At 36.0% G+C, this 24,974-nt stretch overlaps 1 protein-coding gene across 3 annotated transcripts in view; it reads left to right on the forward strand.

Annotated features, from left to right (window-relative positions):
- The first annotated feature begins 2,335 nt into the window (after positions 1 to 2,335).
- The window catches only part of GPC5 (glypican 5), a 1,401,099-nt gene continuing 1,378,460 nt past the window's right edge, over positions 2,336 to 24,974 (forward strand). For all 3 annotated transcript variants that reach the window (XM_079138993.1, XM_079138994.1, XM_079138995.1), the window contains exon 1: positions 2,336 to 2,834. In XM_079138993.1, the coding sequence (XP_078995119.1) occupies positions 2,669 to 2,834 (166 nt within the window). In that variant the 5' untranslated portion in view covers positions 2,336 to 2,668. The remainder of the gene's footprint in view (positions 2,835 to 24,974) is intronic.

Raw genomic sequence — 24,974 nt, forward strand, 5'->3', positions numbered from 1 at the left:
AATGTGCAGAGATTGCTACAAAATGTGCACCTAAAAGACAATATGAAAGTGTATTCTGATTGGAAGATGGAGACTTGTCTTGAAGTTCCAGAGCATAGCATGCATATTATTTATTTGGAAATAGGGATACGCAGAAGAAAAGAATCTATTCCAAGTCACTTGTTGACTCATCCACTGCAGTAGCTGTAGGGCATAACAGGTAGTAACAAAATGCATTTCTTATTTGTGACTGTAGATACTTTTTTTACACACTAAATACACTTATTTTCTTGTTAAATCCTACTCCCTTTTTATATATGACTTCCTACTTGTTTTGTTGAAAAAAACTGTAAAATCACCAAGAAAAGAACTTGCCTGCATGTCACTGTAAACCCCATTAGTGTTTTTTGATGTCATGTGTTTAATCAATATTTGTTAGTTGACTAGTTTTTATTGAATCATCAATACTTATCACTTGTGTTTGTGATTTTCTCCTTGCAAGGCAAATTGTTTTAGAGATTCCAAATGATTGAATTGTACCAGATAATATAAAACTTCTTTAATGTTCACAGTCTATGATGATTAACTCTATCAGGGAGAGATCTTAGTAACAATAAAGAAGTTCTGGGAAAACTTAAAAATTTATGAGACATATATTAACTTATAAGGGGTTCTAACAGAATAAAATCATGCAGATAAAAATTTTGTATATTACTAGTGAAAAGTATGATAAATTAATAGACAGTGTTACTGACTATAACCTCATAGGTGCTTGGGTATGGCATGGAAGGGCTGAGGAGCCCAGGTTCTGGCTTCCCATGCCCAGCTTGATTCCTTATCTTACACCTTGGCCAAGTCATCTTACCTCTCTGTGCCTCCTTCCTCATCTCTGAAACAATGGTAATCATAGTATCTACTTTATAAGGTTGTTATAAAGATTAAGTGATTCAGAATTCTTATAATATTATCTAGCACATGAATACTACATACATTTTCATGGTTGTTTTTGTTTCTTCCTGTAACAGACTTCCAAGCATTCTTTCCATGATGGGGGTGGGCAAGTAGAGACATTCATGGAGAATTTTATTTTCTGGAATATAGCTTTGCCTGAAGGAAGGTCTAGAATTTATAAGTGGTATTCCCATTTATTAAGAGATTATTATTAATAAATTTATTAAGAGATTTTCTAAGAAAATAATCTAATATTCAGGGAATGGATGTCAAAAGTCAAGTGAGTAGTATTTCACATTGAAGCAGTGTCCCAGCCATCACCCTGGAATGATTTTAAAGCAAGTAATCTCTGAAAGTGCTTTGATATCAAATGGTCACTAAAAATCCCATAACACTTCACTAAGACATAAAATTATTCAGTATTGTCTCTTGGCAAGCATTCAGATTTGAGATGAAATTCCCCTAAAGTGGTTAAAGTATTTATAGTCCCCTTGCCTAATGCTTTTAAATAGTTTCCTTCTGCTGGAGAAGCATTCTCTTCAGGTGACCACAGACGAGGAGACACTCTTGTCACTCATACAGGCTTAGTTCTTGTGTCAATCACATTTCCAAAATAAGCTTTGCCTTTTGGTTTGTTTTCCCATGAAGTCTGTTTGTAAACAGTAGCTTGACAGAATTATTTTGTCATCTTTAAATTGCTTAAAGTCTTCATTTTCTCTTTCTTGAGAGAAACTTCCCTGAGCACTTTCACCTTAGTTGTTCTCTAAGAAATGTTTTGAAGAAATTCAAATGTGGTAAAAGCTCAGTAAAGCCTCCATAGATAGAAATTACTGAAGTTAAATATGCTAAAGAGTGATAATAGACCAGACTTCACTATAATAAGAATGTGATAATGTTTGATTTCAATCCTCATGACGTAAGTTCTTTCAGAAAATGTTATAGAAATGTTATAGAAAATGTTACAGAAAAATATCCTAATGCAGCAACAAAAAATTTTTAAAAACCCTTCATGTGTACAGTTTTGAAACCTACGTGCTATTAGGCCTCCCCCCAAAATAGTATTTTGTATTATGCCCTGGTCCACTTTCTGCAATTTTAATAGGAATTCCTATGTATAGGGAACCACGATTTATTCATAGGGAAATGTTTCATTTCAGTTTCAATTGGTGTTTCTTATGTCCTGTGTTCTGATCCTCTTCATACATTCTCTCTTTTCCTCAGACGGCGGTTTCCCTTTGCTTTCATTTGATTCTTTGCACCAGTCGCGGCTGGACCAGGTTGACAAGGTCTCAAAGCCGAGAAGCGCCGCGCGCCGGGGGCGTGGCCTGCACGCGGGGCGGGGCGGGGCGAGGGCGGGGCTTCGCCAGGGAGCGCAGCGCGCGGGCACATCCCAGGTTAGCTGCTGTGAGCCCAGCCCGCGGCTGCAGCGGCCGTGATCGGAGCCGGTTGCTTGCCTGCTTTCTGCGGCTCCAGCTCTTTTCTTCGTCTGCGCAACGTTAACTGTCCTCGGCTGGGGAGGGACACCTGGCGTGCCCAGCCTGAAAACTGTGGAAGCACAGCCTCGGGACTCAAGAGAAAGCTAAGTCCCTCAGGTGAAGCGGGTGTCCGAGCGCAGTCCCTCAGCGCCGGACTTCAGATCGCACGCTCTGAAAACCTCCACTACCAGTCTTCCAGAGCCTGCAGCGCGCGCGCGTGGAGAGTGGGGTTCACTGCGCGGGAAGGGGTGACCCGGACACCGATGATGGACGCACGGATCTGGCGCATAGGCTTTCGTTGTCTCCTTCTTCTGGTTTTCTTTGGGTCTGCCCGCAGCGAGGGTGAACAGACCTGTGCAGAAGTTCGGAAACTTTTCCAGTGGCGGTTTGTGGGAGCTGTCAAGGGGTTGCCCGATGCACCGCGGGCAGGTAAGGAGTCGCAAGCCGGCGCAGGGCGATGCTCTTGGGCGCGGTGCGGAGGGGTCCTCTGAACACTCGCCCTGCGGTATCTCAGAGGTGGTACTTCCTGGGAAGATGACCTCTGGGGCCCTCCCGGCGCACAAGGCCCTTGGGGATGCACCTTGTGAACATCCCTGGCTCAGCCGCGCAGCTCCTGGGACTCCCTAACTGCGCCTGCGGCTATTCCTAGCTTGGGGCGCTGGCTTCCCGCCTGGGGCTTCCTTAGTCTTGGGTGATGCCTTGGAAGGAGCTAGTAAAGCAGACGTGCGGGGGACAGCGTGGCCTGACCGTGTTTCTTGTTGGAGAGAATTTCACTGGGGTGTCCCGGGTTTGCCATTTTCTCACAAACGGAAGAAATTGGGTGAGTTGTCCCAAGTTTGATAATAAAAACACAGACCTTCATTATATGCCTTTGTTGGAGAATGGCGAATGGGACACTAACAAGGGCAGCCGATTTGATCTTTTCTGTAATTAGGACCTTGGTCCTGTACACTTGCAGAGAAGTGACTTTTTAGTCCCCTCCACTTTGAGGCATCAATCTGTCCTTTCAGGAGCGCAAAATGCAGTTATGTCTTCCAGAACCATGAGGTAGTTTCAAGGCTGATGGATATTAAGGCAACAGACTGATCAAACTCACCCTGTTGGGGAGCCACTTAGCATGGATACGGTGTAACAGATTCAGAGGGAAAGAATACAGTTAATGTGGCCAATGTAGATTATGCTTCCTGTAAGTGCCCTTTGCCTGCATTTTTATCCCCTCTTCCCAGTCTACATCACGCATATGTTTTGTCTACTAGGGGGAGAGCCAATGCCCCTTTTATCCGGAAGAATAGGTCTCAGTTGTCAGAGCAGTAGCAGGTGTCTGAAACTAACTCAGACCTTATTGGAACAATGCACCTCTTTAGCTGTGACTACGAAGCCAACACACAGGGCGATGAATGCTCTGAGGATTTTGGTTGAACAAAGAACTTGTGGAGAATGCTTGAGTCTGAAATCTGTCCTCTGCCAGAGTCTTCAAGGTGAGGAGACTTGAACTCAGCACTACCCAGTGGTGAAGCCTCCCCTGGACTGTTTTTCTGGTCATGCACTTCATTCTTGCCAAACCACAAGGAATCTGGATATTTGGGAACGTTGAATCCCGTGTGTGTGTGTGTGTATGTGTGTGTGTGTGTGTGTGTGTGTGTGTGTGTTTGGGATTGAAGACAGAGGCCCTCTACCAATAAACCACATTTCTGGCACTTTTCATTATATATTTTGAGACAGGGTTTTGCTAAATCATACAGCCTGGTCTTGAACTTGCAATCCTCTTGCTTTAACCTTCCTAGTAGCTGGGATTACAGGTAGGTATGACATCCTCACTGCACCTGGCTACATGAACATTTTAAACACATAAATATTTATCTGAATGCCTGTTCAGTAATACCACATGCTTTGTCTACACTACCTGTAGCAACATTGTTGATATTCTCAGTTTAGATTAATTCTTCTCTCCTCATACAAAATACCTACTTATAAATATGTAATTTCTTATTTCAATGTATTTTTTCATTGTGAAACAAATCTCACTTAGTTGATAAAACTAAGTGTGTGTGTGTGTGTGTGTGTGTGTGTGTGTGTGTGTGTGTGTTTGAGCTGTGAAAGCCTCAATTGAGTCAGTAGATTTTGCCTCCTCAAAACCATAGGTTAGGCTGATACTTTAAGTGAATATTGCCACCTCCCCACTAAGGGCCTTGACCTCAGTCCCTTCTCAGATCTCAATATTTCTGGTACCTGCTGAATACAACATGTAGAACAGAAGGTACTGCATTTCAGAAAGCTTGTGTGCCTCATCTCTTTTGAAGAGGAAGTTTCCAGCACATTAATTACCGAGGTTGCATTTTACTAGGATAAAAGGAAAAACTGAAAAACTACAGCTCTGCCCTCTCTTAAAGGATTTGGGCGCCTTAGTTTGCAGTGGATACACAGGACACAAAGTGCCAGGATGGCAATAATCTTCTAAGTCATTCTGGATGGTTTCTCCAGATAGTCCCTTTCTTTATCTGTGGCTTGCTTAAGGGGATGGAGAAATCACAGCAGCACCCACTAAAGGGGCTGGATTAAGTTGCACACTTAAACCTTAGTGCTGCTAGAGAAAAGAATGCTAAATTTAAAAAAAAAATTATTACTAAAAAAAAAAAAAAGAAATGCTAAATTCCTTCCATATTTTCATTAATTCATGAATGTATTATTCTGATTTAGGCTCACCTGATAGAAGATATTCATATATGGACTTTTTATAATTCTGAATTTTTCTTGTTTCTGTACTGCTGGTCATTTTTTATTTGAATAATTCAAGAAAATATCAAACTACTTTTTTTCACATTGGTAATCTGTAACATTTACCATCATTGAATTTAGTAAATGGCTATCTTATTTTCTAAAATTACCCTCAAGAGAGGATATAGTTAATATATAAGTACTCATTTCCACATGAGGACACAGATATTAATATTATTTTTAGTAAAATGTGTTTGTTTAGTACACAGCCTTTCATTGATTAACATGAATACAATTAACTTGGTATTTGTTTTACTTGAAGGTATATTTCTTAGTGCTTTTTTCATTTCTTTTCCACAGTGGTTGATTCCTGAAATGTCTAGTCAAAATGCTGCTTTTATAATACAAGCAGTAGAATAACTTTTTATAATTTCTTATATTTGTGACTTTTATATCTTCTTAAAAATGTCCAATTTTGAATTATTAAAATTGTGAGAACAACCATTTAGGCTGTTTCTCAGATTCTGTTACCTTTGTTCCCTACACTGCTCCAATTCTTTGAGCCTATTGAGCTTCTAAGAATGTTTGGATGAGAAATGTAAAAAAAGAAAGAAGGTGTAAATGTGATTAGAATTACAGATTTCCCTGTGTTCGGATTTTATTTCCTAAGTAGTAGTCAAGGTGCCCTTTGCTCTTATTTATTTTATTCAGTAAAGAACTGTTAGTGTATTTAAAGTTCCTTTTATTTTTATTTTATTTATTGGGGAGAGGAGATAATGCTTTACCATTGAAATTCTCTTCACACATGCATTGTTCACACATGTATTAAATCCTCTTTGAGAGGATAATTCAGAGATTTATAAAAAAATTGAAGACTACATTCAGATAATTTATTTGCCAGTTTTTAAAAAACTGAGTATTCTTTGATAGAGAACTCTATATCAAGTATAGTCTCCATGTTAAATAGTTTGTGAAGGGTAACTGTCAATTCCCACTAGTATGACAGAATATCTGAAACAATCAACTCGTAAAGAGAAAAGGTTTATTTTGGCTTATGGTTTTGGAGAATCTAGTCCAAGATCCAATGGCTCTTTGATTTGGATTGCTGGCAAGGTAGCACATCATGGCAGGAATGCCTGGCAGAGGAGCAAACTTAACTTACTTCATGAGCCAGGAAGCAAAGAGAAGAGGCCAGAGACCCACTTCCCTTTTAGGATATCCCCTCAGTGACCTAACTTCCCACAAGGCTCTATCTTCAAAAGGTTCCAGTATACCTCCCAGTAGGACCACTCTATAATACATGGATCTCTGGGGGACTTTGAGTATTCCAAACTATATAGTTACAAGTTATGTAGCAATAAATTTTCCTTGTTAGGTATTGACTATGAGGGAATAATAACAGATTTGAAGTTGCAAAATGAAATTCTAATACTATTAGACTCTTTAGGTAGCACTCTGTAGCTTTTGTTTGTTTTAAACTGCTTCAAAATCAAATCTTATAATCACTCCCAGGATAATTTATTTCATTCTCAGATCCAAGAGAAACAATCTACCTGGTAAACTTGAAATTTGGAATTGTAGACATCTGGGTTTTATTTTCATACTTGGTTCTTTCTTTTGTAGTTCTGTTAATCAGTTATTTTTGAAACTCTGTTTCATCATCTATAAAATGGAAGTATTCTAAGAGGTGGTTCCATAGATGAAATGAAATAATGTATGTAAAATGACACAAATTCTGGTACATAAGTTTTCAAATATATTCCTGTTGCCATTATAGTTGAACTCAGGGGCACTGGACCACTGAGTAACATCCCCAGCCTTATTTTGTATTTTATTTAGAGACAGGGTCTCACTGAGATGTTAAGCACCTTGGTTTTGCTGAGGCTGGCTTCGAACTCACAATCCTCCTGCCTCAGCCTCCCGAGTCACTGGGATTATAGGTATATGCCACCATGCTCAACTTGTCATTATAATTCTTTACCTCATGTCTTGATTTTAACTTACTTGATTTTTAAGGGTGAAATTTTAGTTTTTAACTCAAATTTTATATCTGTGTATATCGAAGATGTATTTTATAATAATTTGTTTTTTTTTTCAGTCAAAAATTATCATTTCCAAAATTGGTAAGCATATTTCTGTCCAAAATGACATTTTATTAGGTTATGGTCATTTTTTTTTTTTTTGTTAACTAATAAAACTCTAAGAAAGAAACAAGGCAGAACCACTGCTAACTGTAGCATCCATAGCCATTACCTCCACTGCCACCACTACTATTCTGACTCTATGCAGTGAACAAAATTGTATGTAAGGTACGATTTAAGGTTTCACATAATTACTGGCTAGTGGCTATAGTCATTCATTGATGGTAATCTCAAACTGGGCTTCTCAAATGGAGGCACAAGCCTGTAATCCCCCCTACTTGGAAGACTGTGGCAAATAAGAAGGGGTGGGGATGTAGCTCAGTGTAGAGTGCTACTGGGTTCAGTCCCCAGTCAAAAAGAAAAATATCAGTACTTTGCTTCTCAAGCAATAAACCTTTTTTTCTACTTGAGCAGTGTCATTATGGTGATTATATTTCCAAAGCTCAAACTGAGACTTGTGGTATGACATTGGGGTGGATTATTCATGTGAGGTTTGTCCTGTTTTGAAGCCCACCATGCAAGAACTGCTGGAAACAAGACTGTGGTCAAACAAAGTTCACTTTACTTGCTGCAACAAGGACGATTGCACACTACAGGCGCCATAGGTATTTTGGTAATAGGCAGCTGGGGAGGCTTTGATAGGATCTGTCCTTGGGCTGGGTGATTTGAAAGAGGGTTTAATGAAGTGAGGCAATTCAGGAATTGGCTATCTTGGTAACTTTCATGCAGGTGTTAGGAAGATTAAGGTGGGGATGGTTGTCGTTAATGAAAGAGGCAGTGGTAACCAAAGTTGGTACAGATTATCTTTGTCCATGTCTGCTTGCACCACAGTCTCAAGTGGTGTTGTCTCATTGTTATCTTATTCTTCTAGACATGATTTATAAATGAATGATCTTTTGGCATCACTGTCAGTTTGTTAAAATGAAGTTATGGGAGATTTCAACATGTGACTTGTTGAAACAGATTTTTGTGAATGTGGTACTTGGTCAAGTCAAGTAATGATAGAAACTGATTTTAATAGAAAATAGCCATCTTCATATCTACCTTTCTTTCATAAAAGCCTGACCTTTCACTAGAAGAATCCAACTACATCCTCAATTCTACATTTTATCTTTAATAAATTTTAGATTTTACTAATTATACTGCTAAAATCATCCTCACATGATTATTCATTTTTCTATGAATCACAAAAATACACAGATTCTTATTAGCTATATCAGGTCTGCATATGGCTGCCATGTAAATTGTATGTATAATGTGCTTTTATAGAAAGAAAATGAGATTTTTGTATTTTTATGTTTTATATAATAATACAAATTCTTTTGAAATTTTAAAATACTGAAAAACAATCACAAAAATTCTTGTGTTCTATTTTCAGTACCTGCATCAAACCTCTGCTAAACATATATCATTTTGAAAGAACATGGACTCTTTTTATCTTTCTTTGTAACCTATTTTTCCAGTTATGAACACACTAGTAATTCTCATGCCATTCAACATTTTTCTAAGCACATTTTTGGTAGCTGTATAGTACTCTCATGAATCACCATAGAGTAAGTTAAATTCTCCCTTAATGTTAGAACTGTGGGTTTCTAGTATTCATTACCCTGAAGCCATGTGACTCAGGACATGAAAGGCAAACATCTCTTAAACTCTTACTTCATCACAGCTTCACACATGATCTGCATTCATTCTACACTAAAATTTTTAGCCTCCACACTCTTGTGAGGGCCTCTCCTGTGTATTATAGGATGTTTAGAAGTGTCTCAGACCTCCATTCACTAAATCCCAGTAGCAATACCACCAGCTCCCCAGTAAACTTGTTATAACCCAATATGTCTCCAGACATTGCCAACAGTCTTGTGGGAGGAAAAATCATCTTGGCTGAGAACAGCTTGCAAGAATTGTACAAACGGTGGGTCTTGAAACACACACACACGCACACACACACACAGAGATTGTGTAACTGTTTTATTTGCATGTTTCAAGTCTTAGTTTAAATGTCAGCTATTCAGAAAGGCCTTTCTCAAGAGTCACTAAACTAGATTACAGCAGCTATTGTGGAATTGCTTTTGTTTCCTGTATGGCACTTATTAAGATGCTGCATTCCTTTTATATCTTTTAACTCTAGATCTTTCACCACTAGATTGAGTACATGATGAAAATGGAGACCACATCTACCCAGGGCAGTTCCATGGACATTTGCCCAGCTTGTGCAGTCACATAGGCTTCTACACTCAAAAAGACCCCATGCTTGGTTTAATGTTTTCTTGTAACCATAATGAAATTTGAACAAAAGTCCCTGTATTTTATTTTTTGCATTGGACCCTGCAAATGATGTAGCTGTTTGGGATGCATATCTTTTTCCACTGTAGCCTCTTTGGTGTCTAAAGCACAGCTTGGCTCAGAGTAAGAGTTGAAATATTTATTAATTTAGTAAAACTGCAAAGAGCATCTTGGTACATCATTTGAATCTCTCTGATTCTTAAGTTAAACTCTAACAGTAAGTCTGTGAGATTCAGCTACTAGTATGCAGGGAAATTTTTTTAATGTTTTATGGTGTTAAATAAAGGGATCCCATTTTTTCTTCTTCTTCTTCTTCACAGTGGGCTGTGATCATTAGCTTAAAGCCCACCAGGGCCTAACTTTAAATTTTTACATATTCAGTTGCTTTAACATAGCTGAACTAAACCTATTTTTAGCCATTTAGAGTCTGCCTATTTTGCATAGCCCATAAAGCTGCGCCCAGCATTTGCAGGCCATACTTAAAAGTATGGTTATGAAAGACCCCAAGCCATTGCTGTCTCTCTTAGCTCTGAGAGACCAAGAGACTTTATGTCTTGCTGCTGAACAATATCATCTAGACATGTGAGTCCCCTCCAATTCCCTGCTCACTTGAGAGTTCTCTTGGGCCCTTCCTCTTCTTCAATGGCCCTGCAACACTGTGCTTAGAGGGTCTCATGCTATGAGGGACTTCCAAATAAAGTTCATTGTATACCACTTCCACCTTGTGGTCTTGTCTTTTTTTTGACAACCCTGAAATCTTGAAACTCACTGCATATGGGCCAATACTTGGTCATTTCTAATATAAAGCAGGGAGTCAAAGCAATACTGACATTAAATAAATATCCCTTTATTAGACCATAGAGCTTACTTGAGAGTAAACTCTGTAATTGATTTCTCTTTTTGTTTTGTGATTAGGTCAACATTAATAAATCAATTTTTATGTATAGAATTAGTTTTATGTTTATAGTTAACTAATAGGTCATTTATTGTGCTTAGTTATAATTTTTGATTGATGTTACTAGAATGAGAAACAGAGTAGATAAAATATGTTGGAATATAATCTGAGTGTGATTGGATTGCTCAGTAAATTGTTTTCAGAGTTATTTTTTCTTTCTTTTTTATTTTTTTCTTATGTAACTGTCACAAATTATATAAAGTGACCCAACCCTTTTAAATTGAAATGTAAAGGAATTTTTATCTATATTACCTAATATTTTTGAAATGGAGTAAATAAATTACCAGACAATTATCTGGAAGAAAGTTTCTCAAATGTCCTGAAAGGAAAGGAAAGGGAAATTATTTAACATTGAAAGGGTTCATTTGCATAGCTCATCTGGCATCATGTAGCCCGAGTGATGGATCTTCCTCAGCATTTTATTGACGCGTCCTTGAGAGGGTAGAGAAAAACAAAGGTGACTAAGTACTTTTGCGTTTGGGTTTGGATTAAGTGGTTTATGTTGAATTTGGATGTTATTTCTTGCAAAATAGTAGTTTTCATGATGAAATTAATAGCAATAAACTAAAAAATGATTCAGTTTTTCCATGTTCCACCTTTGTTAATTCTATGCTGAGGATGAAAGTCATATTACTGACCTGTTGAATTGTTTCTGAGCTGAGAAGATCATTGTTAAAAGATACTGGAGTTTAGACTTCATGCAGACCGAGTGGTGGCCGCAGCCTTTCCAAAATTCTTTACATTTAAGAAAACAATAATTGCTATTAAATCACGAAATATGATGCTTGATCTCAGGCATAATCTCTCTTTAAAGTATTTCAAACAATTACAAATTAAGAAATAATTAGTAATTTTTCAAATTTATTTTAAATTGATACATAAAATGGTATTTCTGTGTATAGTAAGATGTGTTGAACTGTATATACATTCTAAAATGGTTAAATACAATTAAATAAAACATGTAGTATCTCACATTTATCATTTTTGGTGGTGAGAATATTTAATACCACTCTCTTGACACTTTTGAGAAATGCAGCATATCATCAGAACTATGTTCACCATGCTATACAACAGATCTCTTTGATTCACTCCAACCGTATTTATTTTCTTTGACCAATAACTGTCGTAAAAGTAGTATATTCTTCCAAATGGTGCCTGGTAACCACTGTTCTACTCTCCACTCATATGAGATTCTTTTTAGATTCCACATATGCGGAAGACCGTGCAGCAATTGTCTTTTTGTATCTGGCTTATTACATTTAACATAATGTCTTCTGGGTTCTTCATGTTATTGTAAATGGCAGGATGGTTTACTTTTTCTAAGGCAGAATGGTAGTCCCCTCTCTATAAATACCACATTTTCTTTACCCAGGTATTTTTACCCAGTCATATTTATTTTTACATTTTTTATTATGGTAGAATACACATAACAAAATTTACCCTCTTTATCATTTTTAACTGTACTGTTCTTTGATACATATTAAATAATTCATATTGTTGGATGGCCATTGCCACTAGCTCTAGTACTTTTTTTCACCTTGCCAAATAATAAATATTATTTGGATGGATAATTGAATATCCTTTTTCCTTCCTCTGTAATCCTGCATGTTTACCCTATTCACATTTTAAAATATTTTTTTGGTATTAGGGATTGAACCCAAGGGCACTTTACCACTGAGCCACATCCCCAGCCTTTTAAAATATTTTATTAGAGATAGGGTCTCCCTGAGGCTGTTTTCGAATTCATGATCTTCTTGCTTCAGCCTCCCGAGTTGTTTAGATTATAGGCATGCACCACTAGACCCAGCTCCCATTTTTAAAAATATTACTAAAAACTGTATTTTGTTATATGCTTTTTCTTTCCACATTTTTATGGGTGATTATAGTTGTACATAATGATGGAACTTGTTGCATATTCATATATGCACACAGCATAACAATGTAATTTGGCCAATATCACTCCCCAGCACTCCTCCCTTCTCTCCCTGCCTCCCATGCCCTGGTCCCTTTCCTCTACTTCTCTTTTGATTTTCATGAGATTTCCAATACCCCCTCCACCTTTCTTTTCCTTTTCCTCTCTAGTTTCCACGTATAAGAGAAAACATAGGACCTTGACCTTTTGAGTTTGACATTTTATTTAACATAATGGTTTCAAGTTCTATCCATTTTCCTGCAAATCACATGATTTCAGTTTTCTTTAAAGCTGAATAAAACTCCAGTGTGTATATATACCACATTCCATTGATGGACACCTAGACTTAGTTTGGTTCCTTAGTTTGGTTATTGTGAATTGTGCTGCTATAAACATGGGTATGCTTGCATTATTATAATATGATAACTTTAATTATTTAGGATAAATGGCAAGGAGTGGTATATGGTGGTTTAATTTATAGTCTTTTGAGGAACCTCCATACAAATTTCCATACTAATTTACAATCCCACCAACAGTGTAAAAGTGTTCCTTTTTCTCCACATCCTCTCCAGTATTTATTATTGAGTCCTTGATGACTTCCATTCCATTCTGAGATGAAATAGTGTAGTTTTGATTTGCATTTCCCTACGCCTTGCTGACATTGAACATTTTTTCATATATTAGATGGCCATTTGTATTTCTTCTTTTGTGAAGTGTCTGTTTAATTTACTTGCCATTTATTAATTGGGCTATTTTTTGGTGTTCAGTTTTTTGAGTTCTTTATATACTCTAAATGTTAATCCTTAATACAGTCATATTTAAAAACTATTAAACATTTCTTGTTCTGTCGTTAATTTTTTTTACTCATAGGATATTGAGTTTGAATTGCTTCAAAATCTATTTTAGTTTTCCTAATTCTATATAGGCAATATAATTGTGTAGGGGAGATATAAATCATAATTAATCTTTGCAGCTGTCTTTTTGGTCTTTTGCTTTTCCTTGTCTTATAGTTGGGAAGAGGACACAATCTGAAAAAGGTGTTGAATGAAAAGTACACAAATGTGCCTATATTGATCAAATGAAATGAAGGAGAAAAGATTACTTTTGAATGTCCTTATTCATTATATCTATATTCTTTAAGTGGAAGACTGTCAATATTAAATTACCTGTTCAGATTTATTTGCTTTTTGAATAACTTGTATTCACTAAGGTTATACCAAGTTACATTTGGTTCATTTTCTTTTGATCATTGAGATGTCTGTGTTTAATGAGCTGAAACTGAAGTAGGTCAATAAAATGAAGAGATTAACAGTCCGTCCTCACCAGGCTTGGAACACATTTTACTCTGGGTAAAATAAACAGCCATTTTTTTAAAATAAGTTTTTGATCCACTTAAAAGGTAAAGGAAATAAGACTAACAGCAAGACTAAAAAACTGAGAAGCCAATGAATTCTATTTGTCACGTGAAGTTATGTGGGTTTATGATTTGTATAGGTAAGAGCTTTAGTTTACAAAAGCAAAACTAAATTTTACATTTGCATTTTATAAGTAAAGGAGCACCAAAAAGCTTCAGATTATTAAATATTTAATATTTAGTTCATCTTTGGAAGTGCCCTACATTTATAACAAGGAAAAAGCACTGAAATGCTGTCATGGTATAAATAACTGGATAAAGCAGATATTTTAATATAATTTGTCACATATTATGGTTATGTATTACAGTAAATATAAATGAATGTATAGTTTTTAAACAGTTTAGATTTGATGTCATCCTTTATTAGCTGTGTGACCTTTAGCAAGTGACTCAACCTCTCAGAAAATGTTTCCCTTTCTTCACAGAGATAGTGATTCAGGCTTGTGGCTTTTTACCTTTTGGTGGTTTTAAGGACCAGTTGGTTTACTAATGGTGCTTTGTAACATTTTCTACAAATGTGACATAATTCTATGACAAAACCTCTCTCTTAGTTGAATTTTTAAAATTTTTCTTGATAAGTCAGGGAGCAAGTAGAGAAATCAACAGAATTATTTTCCTTCATGTTAATAAAATACCAAACTCACAAAGATTTGTCACCCATCATTCACCATCAAACTATTAATCCTGTACTCTTAGGAGAATAGTCCATGTTTTCATTATTTTTTAATTAATAATTTATTTTTTGTAGTTTAATCCCATGGCAAAATCAGATTTGTTTATTCATATATGTAGTTTGAGAACCAAACACTGGGCTTTTGCAAAATAATGCTATTTAGATTAATTAAAATTAAGATTAAGAGGGTGGTACTTCACCTGAAAATATGAGATGGTTTTAAAACTTGAGTTAATGTGTATATGGACTGTCTCTATAATGTGTGGTTGACTTTATCAGGTAATTGGAGTTAATTCTCTGCTTTTGTTTTATTATGGTATTGATGGATCTTTGTGTGCCCCCCATATTGTAAATAAGAATTTTCATGCACAAGGGTAGGGTGTGCCTTCTTATAGACTCAACCCAAATCTGTTTCTGGACCATATCAGTGTGCATTCTTGTGTCTTGCAGTTAATAGCAACCGAAAGTTAGAGAGGAGATGGGGTAAATGGAGTGAAGTGGATCCTAGGTCTCACCTTGTAGAGTCACTGGAAGCTGCCAATGTATCTTTTCCTAAAAGCACAGCACCTGTATGGTGACCTCACATCTCTGAATTCTGATAAATGCTTCTCCCCTTTGTTCATGATTAGCTAGGGAGAACTGAACTGTACCTTGTAGTTTTTTTAAGACCCTGTCCTTCATAGAAATGTAATTAAATAATCCAATTTGAGAGTGCCAATCTGTTTTCTCCCAGGATTCCCTATGATAGACCATTATATAGTTTAAATATTTTAAGCCCATGACTTTCAGAAGACAATTTGATTTGCCTTTAAAATATATAGAAACATAAATCTTTTCTAGGGGTGCTTTATAAATATTTTTAGATGTTCCAATTAGTGATGAATTCTCTATTCACAGTCAGTTGCCTCACAATCATGTTTTTGTTAATTGTTTATTTCCCCCACCCCTGCTTTTATGAAGAGCATTGGTGCTATTTACTTTTTAGGCTTCAGTTGGAAATGTGACTAAATTAATGACACATCATGATGACACAGTAGTTTACTCTGCAGCTATCCTACCAATTCAGCCAATCTCCAAATTATCATAGATCATATTCTAGAAATATCTCTGTAATTTCCCTGCCCACTACCATTGAAAACCCGTTGTCTTTTCATGAATGAATGACTCAGTCAGCCTACATCTGCTTTTGACCCTTGCCAGTTCAGTCCCCAGTGGATTCCCAGTGGAGTTCCCACTATAACTCAAATCCTACTTTTATTCCTTGTGTTTAACCCTGCAATGATTTTTTCATTGCCTTCTTTAGAAATAAAAAGAATATGATTGTATTTAAATGTGTAACTTCTATACAATAGAATTAAATAAAATAAAATACCATAGTGAGATAAATGGTGGTGGGGTTCCTTTGGCATTTCATCTGTAATACATAATAATTAAAAGGTTGGTATCCTTGATCATAACTGAGCTTTTATAAATCAGTAGAAAAGACATTAATATTCTGAGAGAAATGAAAAAGAACATAAGGAGGAAATTCAAATGATACAAATGACTAGTAAGGATATGTGAATAAGATTAGGCTCAAATTAATAGAGATAAAGTCAATTTCTTAGTAATATCACAATGTTAAGATTAAAAATAGCAATATATAATACTCCTGTGATTAAAGGAAACAGTACACGCTAATCTACAAATACTGAGAATGATGACTGATGAAGATTATCTCTCCATTCAAGGAGAATTATGAAGTATGACTTAAAATTTACATTTTGTATACCTTTGGCCACAATAATTCCAATTCAAGGGAACGTAATTGTACAAAATTTAAACAGATATTATGTATATATACACAAACATAATGTTCATTGCACATACACCTTGCAGGTAATATAAATATCTATTAATGTCAACTAAAGGACAAATTATAAACAATCATGTGGCCATTAAACCAAGAGGGGTAAAGGTGTATAACCAAAGTAGAAGAGGGGACTTAATGACATTTTTTTGAAAGGAAAAACAAGTTGTGGCTGTATTTAAAAACAAAGAAACTACTTGCATATCAATTTATGTGTGAACAGCCCTCAATTACTGTATACAAAATGTCATTGATTGTGGATAATATTGGAAAATAGGAGAAAAAGTAGTTAAGAATAAAAATGTTATACTTCATATGTCCTTTGGATCCTTGAAGATGATTTTTAAAATAACCATATCTTTAAATTTGTCTTGTGATAAGTGAAGCTGATGAATATTTGTGATTCCCCTTACAGGAGCATGGAGATGAAGCCCCTACAATTTCACCCTCCTGAGCTTCTTCATAATTACATCTTTAAGATTCCTGGGATTGAGTCTAGGGAGGCAAGGAAAATGTCAACCTCATTGCTCCTTATCCTGATAGTCTTGGATTTGTTGTAACTTACCAGTCCCTTCATGATCTAGCCCTTTCTTTAGCTTCATATGATCTTTCTCTCTATTTGGAAGAGTAATTTTTGATCCTGAGCTACCAGCAGTAAAATTATTCCTTACCAATTATCTCTGGAAATGAGGTGCTCTAAACTAACTTCAGATATAGGAATTGTTTCTGATGTTCTCTCTGAGTCAGAGTACGTAAGTATGGCCGTCTCTTTAAGGGCATGTCTTTAAAGGTGAAGAAGCATCATTTCTCTCCTGGACTATTATGTCAGTCTACTGGTTTCGTGTGTGGTTTTTGTCCTCATTGGAAGCCATTTTCCTTACTGCTTCAAGGCTGATGTTTCTAAATGATAAACCTTAAGGCAATTGCTCCTCTTTGGTTTACTCTTTCAAAAAATCAACTAAAACTGTCTTACAATAGGAATTCATTGAAAGTATATTGAGGTGTCTTGTGGGCAGTGAAGACAAAGGAAGTGCAGGGATGAAGATGGGCTAAAGAAGTGAAATTTGGGATGAATATACTTATGGATTTCTTAATTCTGTGTGGTTTTAGGATTGTTTTTCTGGTGCAGAGCTGCCTTCTTCACACAGCAGAAAAAATGGCTGCCCTCAAACTTCTACCAAAAATGAGAAATGAACCCAACTCCTGGGTGCAAGTTAAAGTATTTCAGGAAGGGGATCACCTATAATTTTTTTTTTTTTTTTTTAATGAACTGGAAGATCAATTGGCATGGGAAGGAGGAGGTCCTAGAAAAGCTGTGCCAGCCATTCATAAATCCAGAGGCGTTTGATACACATCTGAAAACATCCTTCATCATCCCCTGGTGCTTATGGCAAAGGCTCAAACTCCCATGGATCACGTCTAAAATTCTCAGTGACAAAACTCTTCCCTTCTTTTTCGGTTTTGTCCCCTGGGTTCCATCTGTTCCTTCTCATCTCACCTCCCTGTTGCAAGAGGTAAGGGACCACAGCCTCTGACTGTACTAGCATGTTTTTACTGGGTATGCTCACAATGCAAGGTCCTGGCTTCCCTTTTCTTGGGCCATTTCTCAGTGTTGTGTTAACAGATAGTAGAAGAATGGTATCCTCCCAGAACAAAGAACAGGCTTAGGCTTACTGTAAAATAGATGAATACCAAAAAATTTAATGCTTCTTCCACATAAGGCAACCCACTACCTATACAGGCATCTCTCTAGAACCCCTTGGGATCCGGGTGACTAATATGATGTTCATCTCACTTGCCAAGTTGTGCCTCATGTCTTCTACCATATCCATGAAACAGTAAGTAGGGAAAAATTCCAGACCCTTCATAACTCCCCCAATGCCTCCCAGTTCCACAACCATATGTATGTCTGGCATTCCCTTTTAGCCAAAGCTCAATGCCCTAGGTTTCCCCAGGGAATCGCACCTCCACACCCCTTCATACACCTTATCTCCTATTGCCTCTCTCTGGAATATCATTCCCTTCCTTCTTTCTTCCCATTCTTGTCTGATAAGACTGAGTTCAGATTTGTTTTGCAACTCATAATCTTTGTGAGTCTTGAGACATTTAATTGCAATGAGCCCAATTTCTCATTTATGAAATAGGATTATTTTCTACTTTACAATTTTTAAGCATCTATTTGAAGGTAATATTCAAGTGGTTGCTCAAAATCTCCTCTGACCATTTCTCATTGTTTCTGCAAAAAGAAATCATTCCTTTCTCTATGCGCCCACAAAACTTAGTACATTTTTTATAACATTTTATCACATTAATTTTTTTAACAAATCTGCCTCCCCCTAGTCTGAACCCTGAAAAATTGCATATTATTCTTCTTGTTACCCTTAATAGCTATCATAGTGTCTTGTACAGAACAGGTGCTTAATCAATATTTGATGAATTCATTTGATTTATTAATCAAAATAAAGAGCAGGAAATTGCTCTGTAATTCAGCACAGGTGAAAGGAACACTTAGCATCTTCTGAAAATTCCCCTGAGAAGTGAGGACAGAGAGCCCATTTATATTCTAGGGCTTCTCACTCCTCCCACAATATAGAACTGTCAGTTTATCACTACTTAAGACACTATTTCTAAGAACTCTGGTTAAGTTAACCTCAGAAGGAATAAGCAGTAGAATCCCAACTGTGTTCTGCTGTATTTTATTTCTATTAGTTGCTTATTAATGTTGGAAGAAATCCTGTAAACCATATACATGCTTCTTAAAAGCCACAATACACTTTGAAATATTAAAGTTTTGAGAATTACTACACTTGAGAGAATCTATTTGGTTATTGAGAAAATGAATTTATTTGCATAGGGAAAATGTTCTGTGGCTTGGCTTACCTTCTGTCATTCCCTTGATAATTTATTTTACTTAACATCAATCAGAGAATCTCTTCTGGAAAAAGTGGATGGAACAGACGGAGATATTAAAAAGGCAGAATTGTTAGATCTTTTGAGGGAGAAGGAGGTGTCTAGTATGATTCCCAGATTTTAAATAGCTTTCAGAAAGTAGAAAATACTCTTCTGGGAGGGAAGGTACAACTTTGGTCATGTCAGGATTGAGGCTACTGTGGATATCAAGGTGATAATGTACAATAGATAGTCCTAAACATGAGTCCAAATATCACTAGAGAGAGTGGCAGCAGGTCAAGATTTGGTGATCACCGGGTGTGAGAAAAGAGAAGGATTTTGAGACCTGGATGGTATATAGTGTCAGATTTCACAAAGAGGTCAAGGGTGGTTGAAAAGGATAAATTGTTCTTGGATTTGGCAACTAGTAGTTGACCAGTTACTAAGTGATGCATTTACTAAGGAGGGGGCAGGCTTGAAGTTCAGATTTCTAGAAGAGTAGCACAGGAATGAAATGGAGACAGAAACTCAGACTACCTTTTTTTTTTTTTTTAATTTTTTTTTTTTTATTGTAAACAAATGGGATACATGTTGTTTCTCTGTTTGTACATGGCGTAAAGGCATACCATTTGTGTAATCATAAATTTACATAGAGTAATGTTGTTTGATTCATTCTGTTATTTTTTCCCTTCCCCCCACCCCTCCCACCCCTCTTTACCCTCTATACAGTACTTCCTTCCTCCATACTTGCCCCCCTCCCTAACCCTTTTAAGAAGCTTAACTTTTGTAGAAAACAAGACAAGAATCCATGGAATCATTTGTAATTCTTGTATGTGTTTGTTTTGTATGGTACACATTTCATGAACATGTCTGTATGTTTAGAAAGTTGTAGGGTGAGTGCAGAAGAGGTGAACGAAGGAGCCCACAGTCAGTTGCATGAAACCTTTTGGCTGTGTTAAGGATTTTGGACTTTAACCCCAGTGCAACAGAAAGACTTGAAAGATCTTTCAGCATAGTCCGTGATCAGATTTTCATATTTAAAAGATATTCCCTGCCTGTAGGGTATCCACTTAAGACTTCCTTCATAGGTGTGAGATTAGATGGTGGTAATATAGATCTAAAGAAGTAAGTTCAAACAGTATTTAAGCGGTTAAATCAATATGATTGTGATGTCTTTCTTCTGTTTATCCTGCAATGAGAATCTGTTTAGGTTCCCATAAAACTTTTAGGTTGCACATGCAGCTGAAATTCCAAAAGGCAATGGTAATATATTGACCTTGGATTCATGACTGTGAAAATATCATGTATTATGTTGTGGTTGGCTAATCATATGATATAAACTTCTCACTGCACAATTGCTCTTATGCTATAGGTTCCTTCTGGTTATTGTGAGCTACAAAACTTCTAGAAGAGCTAATAATATGAGAAAGAATTAAGTGATTAAGTTTTTTTTTGCTTATGTTCAGTTACAGATTTGTTTTACATATGTATGTGTATTCTATATTAGTTTACATAAATGTACAGTTTCATGTAGTCTGAAGATGATAATACTGAGAAAAATAGTATGAATCCAAGAATTTAAAAAATGTGAAAAATACAAATAGAAAAAAACTATGCAATCAGGCATAAGGTTAGAACACAAAATACATGAACTTTTTATTTAGCAGAATAAGGCATAAACACTATGATCTGTGATGAAGAAATTTGGCTTTGAGATTTCTACTACAAAGATTAATCAGTAAAATTATTTAGAACAGTTATTAGGAATACAGGATGCAATAGAGGAACAAGAACTTTTCTACAGATCCTTCTAGAATGGATTATATACTGTTATGAACAATTAGTTTGAAGGTGAGATGTCTTTAACTGAGAGAATACTCCATGTGGAATATTTGGATTTTGGTTTTCCAGGCCAGGAAGGGACAAAATGCAGAGGGGACTCTTTCTATATAATAAGGGTACACTGAGATATACTGTTAGAATGGAAGTCATGATCTGATAGATCAGATCTTTTAAAGATGCTAAGTACATCTTCCTGATGAGGGTTATTTACAGATTGTTTTTAGTGGGCTATACCTAATCTTTTAGTGCTTATGATGAACAAACCAGGAATTTTTGAATTTATGGGTATAGATCACAGGAAAATGCTACTTTTTATTTTATAATTATCAAAGTATAAAATGAAGATATTTCTTGACCAAATACTTTTTTCTCATTTGTGAAGTGTTTTGTGACCATTTATTTATTTATTTATTTATTTATTTATGTGTGCTGGGGATTGAACCCAGGGCCTTGTGCCTACAAGGCTAGCACTCTACCAACTGAGCTATCTCCCCAACCCACCTTTTATGTTTATGAGCCCTGGATTTGTCCTCAAGTGGCAAGGGAGGGATATGGAGAGCTGCAGGGATTGCCTCAGACATGTCCTTGTTAATTATTTATGTTTCATAATCCTATAACCTTAATACTCTTAGTGTATACCATGATCCTTTGTAAAGATGTCTGATTCTGTGAGATTTGACCATGTAATTTTTTTTAATATCTTACTTTCTACCTTAGTGAACTTTCATACTTATGGCTTTTCTTTATTTTTCCTTTGTTTTCTGCATTTTACATGTTAAAATTTTATTTTTGTCATATAAATGATAACTACTTCCTCCAGTTGAAGATGGATGTTTGTCTTGTTTTTTCTTATTGAGAAATTTCCTGAAATGTTCACATCTCCTTGACTCACATATCTCCTCTCTACTCTACATCTTAATACTGGAAAACTAAGAAGACTTTAGTTTTGGGGTTCTGACCTTCTGCACATCAAGACATTATTCTTCATTCTTTTTACTTCTTAGTCTCAGTGCCAGCTATATAAACACCTTTATTTATTCCTTTCTATATAAACACCTTTATTTATTCCCTATAACTCTTGAAATGTTTTCTGAAATTTCACAATATGTATTTAATAAAATATATTTCTTCCTCTTTAAATAATGTGTGAATGAATTTATGGTATATCTTTCAATGTCTTCAAATGGAGAATGAGAAAGGGGAGATCTTGGAAATCAATTTATATAGTCACTTTATTAAGCGTAAGTATACTACCATGAGTGTATTTTGTCAATCATTGCAAAATGACCTCACCTTCCATAGTCACCAGGCCTATAAAACTAGTTAAACAAGTAAAACTAGTTTTACTAGTTTTTCTTCAAAGGGTTTTAGAGTAATTCACTTTTAAAAAAATTTATTTATTTATTTTCTGTTCCTTTTAGATGTACATGATAGTAGAGTATATTTCGACATATTATACATACATGAAGTATATCTTATTCTAATTGGGATTCCATTCTTGTGTTTGTATACGATGTGGAGATTCACTGCGGTATATTCATATATGAACATAGGAAAGTTATGTCTGATTCATTCCACTGTCTTTTCTATTCCTGTCCCCCATCCCTTCCCTTCATTCCCCTTTGTCTAATTCATTGAACTTCTATTCTCTCCCCACACTCTTGTTGTGTGTTAGCATCCACAAATCAGAGAGAACATTCAACCTTTGGTTTTTGGGGATTGGCTTATTTCACTTAGCATGATAGTCTCCAGATCCATCCATTTATTGGCAAATGCCATAAAGTCATTCCTTTTATGTCTGAGTAACATTCCATTGTGCATATATACCACATTTTCTTTATCCATTTATCTGTTGAAGGGTACCTAGGTTGGTTCCATAGCTTAGCTATTGTGAGTTGAGCTGCTGTAAACATTGATGTGTATGCGTCACTGCAGTATATTGATTTTAAATTCTTTGGATGTATACCAAGGAGTGGTATAACTGGGTCAAATGGTGGTACCATTGTTAATTTTTTGAGGAATCTCCATAATGCTTTCCAGAGGGGTTGTATCAATTTGTTGTCCATCAGCAATGTATGAGTGTACACTTTTCTCCACATCCTCTCCAACATCTACTGTTGCTTGTAGTATCGATTGTTGCCATTCTGACTGGACTGAGATAAGGATCTCAGTGCAGTTTTAACTTGCATTTATTTAATTGCTAGAGATGTTGAACATTTTTCCATATATTTGTTGACCATTCATTTGTCTTCTTCTGTGAAGTGCCTGTTCAGTTCCTTTTCCCCTTTTACTGATTGAGTTATTTGTTCTAAATGAGGAAAAAATGAAAGCATTTTCTTTAAAAACTGGAACAAGACATGGATGCCCTCTTTCACCACTTCTATTCAACATAGTCCTTGAAACTCTAGCCAGAGCAAGTGGGCAAAAGGAAGGAACTAAAGAATACAAATAGGAAAAGAAGATCTCAAAATATCCCTATTTTCTGATGACATGGTTCTATATTTGGAAGACCCAAAAACTTCCACCAGAAACCTTTTAGAACTCATAAACAAATTCAGCAAAGTAGCAGCATATAAAATCAACACCCATAAATTAATCACATTCCTTTACACCAATGATGAATCACCTGAAAGAGAAATGCGGAAAACTGTCCAATTTACAGAAGCCTCAAAAAATATAAAATACGTAGGAATCAACCTAACAAAAGAGGTTTGAAAGACCTCTACAATGAAAACTACAGAACACTACAGAAACTGAAAAAAACTTTACAACATGGAGAGATCTCCCATGTTCTTGGATAGGCAGAATTAATAATGTCAAAATGGTCATACTACCAAAAGTGCTATATGGATTTAATGCAATTTCTATTAAAATTCCAATGATGTTCCTTATAGAAATAGAAAAAGAAGTCATGAGATTCATTTGGAAAAATAAGAGGCCCAGAAGAGCAAAAGTAATCCTTAGGGAGAAAAGTAAAGCAGGAGGCATCACAAATACCAGACCTTTAATTATACTACAAAGCTGTAGTAACAAAACCAGCATGGCATTGGCACCAAAAAGATACAAATACCAATGGGAAAGAATAAGACACAGAGACAAACCTGCATAAATACAGTTATTTCATCCTAGGTAAAGGTGCCTTAAACATACATTGGAGAAAAGACATCCTCTTCAACAAATGGTGCTGGGGAAACTGGAAATTCATATGTAGCAGAATGAAGTTGGATCCCTCTTACCTTGCAAAAGACTCAAAGTGGATCAAGGATCTAGGCACTAGACCAGAGATCCTGCACCTGCTAGACAACAAAGTAGGCCCAACTCTCCATCATGTTGACTTGGGCATCAACTTTCTCAACAAGACTTCCAAAGCACAAGCGGTAAAATCATGAATCAATTAAAGGAATGGTATCAAACTAAAAAAACTTCTTCACAGCAAAGGAAACAATCAAGGGTGTGAAGAGAGAGCCTACAGAATGGGAGAAAATCTTTGCCACCTGCATCTTAGAGCATTAATTTCCAGGGTATATCAAGAACTTAAAAAGACTTAACACTATGGAATCATTCACTTTTATCTGTTAGTCTATATTTAAAGAATCTGCTGGGTTATTTCCTTGTATCTAGGGGTAGAAACTTCTCTAAAGGTCATAAAGAACTCCTCACCATAAATTTTTTTAGGTTTTTAAAAATTTTTTTATTTTTTCTTTTAGTTATACATGACAGTAGAATGTATTTTGACATATAATACATACATGGAGTATAACTTCCCATTCTTGTGATTGTACATAATGTGGGTTTACACTGGTTGTGCGTTTATATATGAACATAGGAAATTTATGTCCGATTTATTCTACTGTTTTTTTCTATTCCCATCCTTCTTTCCCTTCATTCCCCTT

This window comes from Sciurus vulgaris (genome assembly GCF_902686455.1).
Source record: "Sciurus vulgaris genome assembly, chromosome: 4".
NCBI classification, from domain to species: Eukaryota; Metazoa; Chordata; class Mammalia; order Rodentia; family Sciuridae; genus Sciurus; species Sciurus vulgaris.